This window comes from Micropterus dolomieu, linkage group LG04 (assembly GCF_021292245.1).
Source record: "Micropterus dolomieu isolate WLL.071019.BEF.003 ecotype Adirondacks linkage group LG04, ASM2129224v1, whole genome shotgun sequence".
NCBI classification, from domain to species: domain Eukaryota; kingdom Metazoa; phylum Chordata; class Actinopteri; order Centrarchiformes; family Centrarchidae; genus Micropterus; species Micropterus dolomieu.
In genome coordinates, this window is record NC_060153.1 from 6832948 (window position 1) to 6844157 (window position 11210).

Sequence of the window (11210 nt, forward strand, 5' to 3'; positions counted from 1 at the left end):
AAATCCTAGGCATTGCTGTGTCAAACAATGAAATCCTTTGTTTACCTTATGATCAAATCACCTCTTTCCATGTCTGCTATCTGGCAGTCGCCTCGCAGTAATGGAGAAAACATATTCTTCAGCATGAATACGGTTAATTCTGAACATCTTATTCCAGACAGAAACCACAAAGATTTTCTGAAGGAGAAAGCCATTTCAGTCAGTTGTTCACATTTAAGTTTTTTCAGTTTGAAAATTTCACTCCAGAAGCAAATACTTTAGTTGGTCAAAGTTGTTCTGGAAACTAAAAGATTGCCCTAAAGCCTGCACTCTGATGTCTAATGAGGACTATTTCCTGACAAGCCTTTTCCTTTTGTTGACAAAAGCAGCCACCCGGCAACTTAAGCTAGATTGCTAGAAAGACAGTGCAGCTTTTAAAGAGGTCTGTTGAATACCTCCTTATGCAGGCTAATACTTTTCTAGTGCTGTGCTTACTGTTGAAAATGGTCAAAATGAAGCTCCTTTTGGTTCAAAAAGTCATTGAAAGTCATGTACTCATGTTTGTGCATGTGTTCGCTGAAGCACTTGTGAGCCATGTGTGATGAATACATGACTAACTGTTGCTATAGATTACATTCCTCCCTCTTCTCCCACTCTCTGCTTGGGAAGTGCATTGGACTGTGGAAGAGTATTTAGTAGCATACAATGTAGGGAGATTATACAGAACTGCTGACATACTTATAATATCGTCACACGTTAAACTGTCAACAAGTGAAATAGAAGGATTATGAAATCTAAATCATCTCTCTTTCATTTGGATGCAATGTAATTTAGATGATCCTAATCCTGTTGCTTTCCTTTTGTCTTATTTTGGGTCTTCGTTTCTCCCATCACACCATGTAGGATAAGTGATGTGTGATTGCATAAAATAGTTACATTTAATGTAATCAAAAATGTAACAGGCTCATGCCGACCAGTTATATCCATGTGTTTGCATGTTGTACCAAACCTGTGTTTCTTAGACATTATCATATTTATGTAGTGTAAAAATGACTGTCAACTATTGTTTAAAACCTTAAGCGTGGCAGGTTGCCCCTCTGAAGATATTCTTAGAAATTCTGCTATTAAAATATCTCTCTTTACCTACTGAACCTCTCCTGTCTGTCTCTCATCGGTTGGTGTAAAGCTAGGAAATAGTGTGGTACTGATGAGAGAAAATGTACTTGTCAGCGTTAGATGATCTCCTAATTTAAAATGAATTAATTTAACAATAATCAGTAAAAACCCAAGAATAGTTTAGCTTTTTGAGCTGAGTAATCACAATTTGTTCATTATTCTCAATGTTAGCTTACAACACAAAATAGTATTTGTTCCCAGTTTTGTAAAATATTGAAGTGTATTTGGAATAACAACTTGTTAAATATGAAGTGAGTGAGTCAGGTAAAAAACAACAACATTGAAGCAGTGTATTCCAATGTTGCTGCATGCATAAGTGTCACCACTTTACCTTCTACCCGTGCTTTGACAAATGTAGAGTGGCAGGCTCATCCACCAGGCGGGATGTCTGTTTGATGCTCTGTGAACATTTACAACAGCAGAAGCTAGATTAGCAAGCCATATTACAAGACAGTAAAACTGGTAGTAATCCATAATTCTTCCTTAGTTCTGTGGTTTAGTTGGTATTTCAGGTAGTATCGAGGGAGTCCGTGTGAGACAGCTGCAGGCTGTGTAGAGAGCAGAGCTGGGTAAGATGGCAGCAAAAGTTTATGATAAAAGTTTAATTATCAGGTGGTAACTTCTTATGTGTATCAGAGGAAAATGTGTTCATATCCGTCTTCTAAAACTGTTCTGTAAATAGTTCTCTTACTATTGTGATCAAAACAATGCTTTGAAGTGTAATTCTGAGGCTGTTCTAGAAATAGTTTTAAAAAAAAAAATAAATATAGCAACTTCTGATTGTCCCCTATCAATTTCAGGCTTAACTGAACAACCTCTGGGTTACTCCCGCCCACATCCGATTTAAGTCCCACCCCTTTCCGGATACAGAAACCGATCATTTAGTTGAACAGATGCAGATAATGGTGTACTTGCTCACCCCTACTGATTACATTGTATTTTGTATATATTCAGATATATAGGCAATTTCAGAATTAAACAATAAACGGTTCTTCAATTTTACTGCACTTTATAGTGTCAAAGCTCTGTTTTAATGCACGCTATTGTTGCTTTTAAGACTTCTTAGAGGGATCCTCTGATCTGGTCAACTGAAATATTGCCAAACCACCAACATGCAATACGTCATCAGCTTAAGTCTTTCTTGCTACCCTCTGCAAGTCAGCTGTCATCCCACATTTTGCTTGCGGCCTCTGCCCTCCCCTACTCTGTAGTGTGTATTTGTTACACTGGTGGTTGGTGGACTTTATACATTTATTTATTTTAATGTGACTCGTGTACAGAAATGTGTGTGTGTGTGTGTGTAATTTTTTGGTGCAGTTCAAGAAAAATAACCATATATTAAATAGCCCTGCGTCGGTAGAAACCATTCCTATTTCAAAGTAATCACCTGTTTGTTGAACATTAGCACAGAAGCTTCACGTTCCATGTGAATGGGTTGAAAACAGACTCTAGTGAAAATGCCTGATAAAACTGATATAATCTTTGGTTGTTCAAAGGAAATAACCTCCATTACATTTTCGAAAGACTCGTCCAAATCTGTATCTTCTTGCATACATATATTCTAAATGTTGGTGCCACTTTTATCTGAAGTGTTGCTTATTTTAAGAACATTATGAATGAATTATTATAATCACAGCGTGATATAATGCATGCTGTCCAACTCGCTATGCCTTCTCATCTGCTCCATCAGAAGCTCATTCCCTCATATCAGCACTAGCACTAGAGGGATTTGAGTAGGACAGATTATTTGGTTGACCTCCCTGTCTGCTGGAACCATTTCAGCATCTCACATCAGTATGTTGGAAATGTAAGCGTTCTCTTCATCAGCAGCGAAGAGCGCAGGATTATAAGATCTTGTCATATCACGAATCATGCTTTGGGTCACTGTGATGGATGTTTCGGTCTGGGTGTAATGGAGGGGGGCCTCTCGTGGAAGAATAAGCCGGACTGCCTTTGGTTTGACAAGATAGCTTGTTAAAAGAGCTCCAGTTAGAAGAGCTGTTGAAAAAGTAGGCCAGTGGTGAAAGCGTGCTAACACTGACTGCTTATTTGTTGAGTATTTTGTTTGCCTTTTATTTATTTTAAAATGGAAGACCATGGTCAAGCTTGATTGTTATGACACATAAGCTGGCATTTGCAGTCCTCTTGTAAAGGAATATAAATGCATGTTAGCCTTAAAATGACATTTACGTATTTACCAGCTTCAGATCTCCCTCTAGATTTGTCCTCATGTGAAATGCTCCCACACTGACAGTTAATATCAAGTGATCGATGGACTGTATTCAGATTGTTCAGAGCAATTCAAAGCCTGATATAAGCCATCGAGACATGCTAGACATGAGCACAGGTTGGTCATGGGCATTCTTCTATTTTCCGTGTCTGCTGTCGTCTCCTGCAGGGAGAGAATTGAAGGACGAACATCAACATGGATGGACACACGGACACACACGGACACACACACACACACACACACACACACACACAAACAATGGATGGAGGGTCTCATCACCCTGCAGCAGTGACTTGGCAGCCTCAGTGTTTCTGCCTGTTACTTTTAGCTGGGTAATTTCCTCCCCTTTGGTACAAAATGGCCATCATTTGTTGCTTTCTCTCATCTTCAGCATCCCATCGCTGTCTGTAATGATTTAGATGTCTGTTTTTTTTTTAGCTCAGACCTCAAATAGCTCTGCTGTTTCTATAAACCTTTACTTGTTCTATTCTCAGTCTGCTTCTCGCTTACTCCGTGTGGTCTCTGTTTTTTAATGAGAGTGGAAATGAATTACACGAGGCTCACATTGTTTAAAACATAGTTTTAAATATATGCCTTTTTAATAACGTTACACCTGATACGTTTGGAAACGTTCTTTTTGTTTCTATTAAATATAAAGCAGATTTTGGCTAAATATAATGTTTTTTTTATTTTTGAGCACCAGTAGCTCCAATACATATTCTTCCCTTCCACGTGTACCCTGTGGTGTTTTTATCAGCTGTAAGGGTAGATGAGAGTGGGCTGACATGCCACAAGGGCCCTGTGTTGACTCAAAGAGGGGGACATGGCAGTTACATAGGCTCAATACCTCCTCTGTTTTTATACTTATACTTTTGGGGATTTTGAGTTGAGCAAAAGCATTAATTGATGAGTGGCCTGCAGCAATACATAAATGTTTTGTTTACAGCAGAATAAGCAGAAATGTGTTTCAGATCCAAAAAGAACAGTTTCTTTCCTTTTTCAGTATGCCAGCTTTTCCACTTCAGCCAAGCTAAAAGCACTTTTGCAAATCTTTTTTTCTTGCGTTTCCACTTTTTTTAAAGTGCAAATTGATTGATTGATCATCACAACAATTTTAATTAAAAGCTCCGTTGTGCATTGCTATGAAACAGACACTTTATGTTCTAATTAGGTTGTTTACATGTGACAGAAATCTCAACCTCATGTCAGACATTGTCATTGTTGACGTGGGATTTCATTCTCAGCTTTCCAAGAATCTTAATTGGTGTGGCTATCAAGTACCCTGAAATACAAGTTTAGCTCAGGCAAACTATATGAATTCTGCTTGTGGCGTACCATTTATCCCTGCCATCCTCCTATGTTGTTCTCCATGGTGACCATAGAAGCATGTTTTGGGTTTGTGTTACGGCCCAGTGGCTGCTTGACTGCTCAGGCATGATTAATTCAGGCAGGCCTCAGGGGACAGCAGCCAGGCTAGGTTACCCAGCCAGGGATCTGGTGTTTAGTTGCCATAAAGACACTGGCTTTATGGCAGCTTTAGCCGCAGAGCTCTCCTTGGCTGTAGCTGAGGCTGGAGCTGGCAACCTTTCACACCTGTGCCTGAAATAGAGCAATGTAAATGATTGAATTGAACAATTCAAGAAACTGAAATATTGTAAACCTCTTTGCCATGCACCAATAGACAATTTAAATGTTCTCACTCAGCAATAGGAAATTGCATTTTTTAAATTACATCAAGTTTCAAAATATCACAGTTTGAAAAGCGGCATTATTCTGTCTGTTTATAATGTAAGGACTCCCGGTTGGTTATTGCTAGATTTTGTAACAAAAATATACCCAGCACAATATAGAGATAACCAGCTGCTGTGAGGTTTCATTCCAGTAGTACGCTTGTTTTTTGATTCAGCTGGTACAGGTGGTAAAGGTGGCATGTGGTACATAGAGTGCTGCCAGAGATAAAGTACTGAATATGACAGTTTTTTTAGAAAATGTTTTTATCTCCCCACATTCATTTGTCATAAAATACGCCACTGAAGAAACTTTGTTCTCTGTTGTACTTTTTTTAGAAATCGTTGTGAAGTAAAACATTCACCTCTGTACTGTGGCTTCCTTTGATCTGTATTTGAATATTTGGATAATACTGTATTTGGTCTGACAAAGACAAAGAGCCAACACATTCTGTAACTTCAGACTTCACAGGTCGTTTATTTGTCCTTTGGTCATTAAATAACACACGAGCTAGCAGATTATAGCCATAGTTCTATTATTGTTTGTGAATTCCTCCTCTCCAGTCAGCTCGGCTGTCCGTCTTTCACACGTGAGGTCAGAATTGCATGTGACAAAGTAGGTTTTTGTCCTCAAGCTGCAGAATTTGTAGTCATTAATTTTTGGGTTTTAGCTAATAATTAATTTAAGTTTAGAATGGGGGGGAAAAAAAGGCAAACATGACAAACGCTCAAACTTTGGAATCTGTAACCAACAAACATTTAGTATTTTTACTTTATTTTAAAAATAGACACTTATTCTATCTATAGACAGAATCTCATCATTTTAGCATTTAACGCACTGTATGTAATATCTGCTGCTAGTGGTTTTTGACATCAAAACCATAAGAAAAGATGTAGTTTGATGATGGTGTGAACTAGTGTGGGATCATGGGAGTTGTTGTCTTCATTGTTAATCAACCACTATTGCCGGTGAAAATCTATCTGACGTGACTCAGGCAGAAATCACGTTCACCGGCTTCCTTCCTCTACTCTCTGATGTATCCCGTGTTTTGCCAGACATTACAGCAACTAGAAGGAGTGACGCCATTGACATGCGACCAAATGAAATGCAGTTACCTTGAATAAAATAAGTATGCTACTCAACAAAATATATAACATAGTCATTTTTAGCATTTTAATGTGGAAATGTTAAATATTATACCTTAGAATAGAAATTAGGACTACCACAAGTGATTTGTAAGCAAAGCCGTGGAGGTTAAGGTTGACACTTTACAAACAGTACCACAAACACCATGAGGCTATTTGGCAAGGTAATTATTCAGTTTGTCCTAAACTTTTCTGATTGTAAGGAGTGACAGATCATGTCTAAAATCAGCCCCGTATCCTTGCATGTGTGCCAGGTGTATGTCATGTAGCGTGGCACTGGGTCTCCATCCTCGTCCGTCCCCTTTGGTCAGCTGACTCTGATGGATGGATGACTCGCACAAAGTGTCAGGCTCATAAATCAGCTGTGGCAAAATGGCACCCAACATCCATTAATGGCAGACCAGGCTGCAAGCAGAGGCATCTAGCCTCCCAAGTTAATAGATGTTACTCTGTAGAGAGCTGTGTGATTTATCAATGACTTGCTAAAAGACAAAAAAGGGAAGAGGACAGGTTGCCAGCGGGGCATAAATTGGTGCATGTGTTATTAGAAGTGTTTTACTTCAACAATGGCTTGTTGCCATAGCAGGTGGCTCGTGGATATTTCAACTGACATTTTTTAGTTAATATTCCACTAAACGCTTGGTATTTGTTTGACCATCTATATTAAACTACTGCATTTGTACGGTATAAATTGGCTACAGTAGATGTATACTTTTAGCTCGTTACATGCTCTGGCTTTATTAAAGGGCTGAAGCATTCAAATTATGAAAAAGCTTATTTTCTTCTTATGTTGGGAGGTAGTTGCAGATAGTTTTCCTGGGTTTGAGATATCCCCATCTATATGAAAGTGATGAATGACATTCTGTTTGTGGTGTTCGTAATACGGAAAAATTACATTTAAAACATTCAGCAGCAAACGTTTTAACTGAAACAAAATAAGTCTGTTCTGCTGATTATACAGAGTAATTCGGACATTGTTTATGCAAACACACGTTGTTGAATTTAAAAATTCCCTTCACCTCCATTGTTCTGGGGTGGCAGCTGCAATCTCAGAAATGTCACAACCTGGACATGTGAGCAAAGTAAAACTCTACATGGCTGGAGACCAGTAGGTGTATGGGAGAATACTTGATTTAAAAACAATTTGATTGAAGATGAATTAAAGGGTTGATTCAACAAAGTAAATGTTTGTTTTTTTACAGCGAGCAAAACGTATCTAGGCAAGCCTCTCAAAATGGATTGTAATAAAATGTGATTGTCAATTATTCTGGTAATTGGAAAATTGTGGTTTCATTTTCTTCATAGATGTCTAGATTTTCTTTGTAAAAGAAATATCTTTGGGTTCTTGAACTGATGGATATTTGTAAGGGTGTGCCAAAAATATCGATACAGCTATATATCGTTATAAAGTTTTACGTGATACTGTATAGATATTTCAGCCAATCATATCAATGCATAAAAAAAGAAGCGTTTTGACGGTTAGCTCAATGCTAATATATAATGGAAATCTCTATCAACGTGCTAACGGACATTAGCATTGCGATCACGATAATATAATCTTAATATAAACTACACATTTTGCTTCACGTGCTTAACATCCATACTGGATGTGGAAAACTTTTTGGAAACTGTGCAAATATGTTTCCTGAGCTCTGTGTGAAATAAAAAAGAGCTGCTGTCTTCACTGTCTTAAGGCCTTTCCACACCGGAAGTAACACTCCGCCTGCGTAGTCGCCTGGCCCCGCCAGTAAACGGAAGGCAGTCACTTCAAAATCAATTATTTTACAATGCATCTTAAACAAGACTGTATGAAGGTGAGAGATAAAGGACATAGGCATTTTACAATATAAATAAATCAACAGTTCAACAGAAATGTACTTACTCAAACAGGAAGGGAAATAACCTCATTGTTGTAATGTTGATACTTGACATGAAAAATAAATAGGCTTGAAATCTGTGAGAGGAGGTTAAAGGGACAATAGGTGAGTGTGTGTCAGTGTTATCACCCTTATATCCTCTGTCTTCTGGGATGTTGCAGCAGCATTATCACAGTTTCCCCTCCTTCCCTATCTTGTACTCAACAAACACACACACACACACACACACACACACACACACACACACACACACACACACACACAGTGTTAATCCAACCTTACTCATTTTAATGGGACAGTTTCCATTCCCTACACCAAATCATATTGTTTTCACATCCAGCCAGTCTAATGGCCAAGTACGGCTATTACACGTTCATTTGTTTTGTACAGTCACACCTCCTTGATCCTAAACATGACAGCCTTACTCACAATATTAATTTGACATTGACATTGTTATTTTCCTTATCTTTTTCTATTAGGCAGGGTTCAATAGTAAAAATGTCATCACAACTATTAAGTAGTGACAAATTATGACATTTATGGCTCATACAATTTATTTCCACACACAAAATACATTACTCCTGTGCAATAAGACAAGCAGTCTACCTCACTGGCTTCTGAAGATGGCAATCACTGCTAAGGCTGACTAACATGCTGGCGTGTGTTTCTTTTTGCCATTAATATAATTGTATGTTATTGATTCAAAAGACAGCCTTGTGTAATTGGCTGTGTTCTCCCAACACAAGGTGAAACTGAGTGTTTAAAAAAAAAGTCCTGAAAAACAGAGCGGTCACCTTTTTAAAACTCTGCATGCTGGGAACCACTGCTGTTTAGCATGGACGATTGGAATGATGTTCACATCGCTGTACTCTGTTGCTGTGTATTCTCTTGTATGTCGTAAGTGGAAATTAATTTCAACCTAGGTCTGTGTCTGCAAGGCTGTGTCAGATGCTGTTAGTATTCCAGGGCCCTCCTACAGGAACAAAAGACCTCTAAATACACTTCTCACTGTTTGTGTCTGTCTGAATGTCTCTGTTAGTTTCACTGATGTGGCTTCTTATTTGATATTTGTTTTGCTTTAGGTTCATAATAGTGTCTCGAGGCTAGCTGTAAACGGTTGAATCTACTGTGAGACAGACATACAGATAGAGACGGAGACCTAAGTTTCTCCCTCTGACCTTTAATCCACTTGGCTTGCAGCAGCCCAGATGCATGATTAATCATCTGTTTAGGAGTGTGTGCACACATACTAATGTGAACACACATGTGCCTAGTGCCTTTTTGAAGCTCTTACTTTTGCTGGTGATTAAAAGAGAAATTCTTTGCAGCTTTTTTATTGCTTTGTAATAATAACTCAATGACTGACTGAAACCAAACACTTTCTCTCTCATTCCTTCCCCCCCTCACTTCCTCACCCCCTCTCTTGTGTTGCATCTCTCCTCCAGCTGGTCGGCGGCCAGTTTGACCTTGAGATGAACTTCATCATTCAGGAACCCGAGAGCATCGTGTGCATGGTGGAGCTGTTGGACAAGTGTGAGCCCACCTGTCAGGCAGAGGTCTGGAGCATCTTCACCGCCATCCTCAAGAAGAGCGTCCGCAACTTGCAGGCGTGCACTGATGTAGGGCTCATCCAGCTGGTGCTCCAGCGTATAGCCACCACTGACAGCATGATCGCAGGTACTGACAACAGCACCTTTAAGAGGTCATATTATGCATTTTGGCATTTTCCCTCTCCCACAGAAAACACTGCTCCTCAACTGCCTGAAAACAGCTCGATTGTAGTCCAGCCTTTACTTCCGTAAACTATCTGCGTCACTTTGTTGCCCTTGACCTCAACCTTCGTTGGATACACTTTGTAACACACGTCATAATGCTCGCCTGGCGGCTAGTGTGGAGCGCCTTCAAAAACACTGGTGGAGAAACACACTGAGCTGCAGCGCGCACACAGTGACAAGAAGTCCGCCCATAGCCTCCCCTCACCCCCACACTAAAAAATATGGTGTTTTTTGAAAATGAAACATAAATAAAATTATGTACCTGAACACAATATGACCATTTTAAGGAAAAAGAGTTTTTATTTACTTAGGACGCAACATTTTCTATTATGTTACTGCAGTATAGTCAATTTAATTTAGTTTCTGAAAAGTTGAAAAGTCATCTGGTTTGTGTAGCAATTAAAAAGGCTATTCAGCTCCAAGCCCCCATGATAACAAGCACTGCTGAACTGTGCTTTGACCAAGACAAGACAAGGAATCTTTATTACCTCCGCTCGAGATGCCAAGCCATTGCTTTGACCTGTATGTGGAGGGGGAGCAACTCCAACTTCAGGAATAAATAGAGTATTACAAATAATAAACCAACTCTAAACTTTCTTATCCACTGTTCTGGTAATCAATTACTTTGATCTCATCCTCCATTGTTGCATGCACTGTGATGTGTTGCAGTGAAAGTAGACACAATCATCCTGTACAGTCTCCCCCGGGTCTCAGTCTAGTCTGTTGCCCATCTGCAAATTAGTGTGAATTAATCCTACAGTGTTCGGCTCAGTGAACTTTTGCCAGCCAGAACAGTGCTGGCCTAGAGGGTTTGTGCATTGAAGCAAGGGGGATTTAGCCCAGCAGTAACTAGGCAGTTGAAAGTAATGGTTATAGTAGTATGTACTACACTACAAATCCTATCTCAAAGTATCTCATAAAAGTAATCTCATAAAACTAGTGTAACACTGATTGATTGACATTTACAGATGAAAATGCCTGACATTAAGCTCTTTATTTTAAAGCTTGTTAATATTACCCTATATGTTGCACTTACTCTATAGTACATTTTCAGACGTCTCTTCCTCTCATCACATAATTTTCTGTGATTCTGTAGTACAGAACTGAACAGCTGAGCTTTAATACTTGGACACGCCACATGTAACTGCTACTCACCCTTATAGTTGGAGGATTGAACCAAGGGTAGTGCATGTGCACACTAGTCATAGAACTGTTATACTATGCCTCATCGTTGGTCAGTAATAACTAATGAAACTAGGCTACGCAGTGGCTGGGACTCCCAGAGTGTTCTCTCTTTTTC

General features: G+C 39.1%; 1 protein-coding gene across 5 annotated transcripts in view; it reads left to right on the forward strand.

Annotated features, from left to right (window-relative positions):
• The window catches only part of lrba (LPS responsive beige-like anchor protein), a 187550-nt gene that overhangs the window by 15584 nt on the left and 160756 nt on the right, over positions 1-11210 (forward strand). For all 5 annotated transcript variants that reach the window (XM_046047467.1, XM_046047463.1, XM_046047464.1 and 2 more), the window contains exon 2: positions 9581-9812. In XM_046047467.1, coding sequence (XP_045903423.1) covers positions 9581-9812 — 232 coding nt within the window. The remainder of the gene's footprint in view (positions 1-9580; positions 9813-11210) is intronic.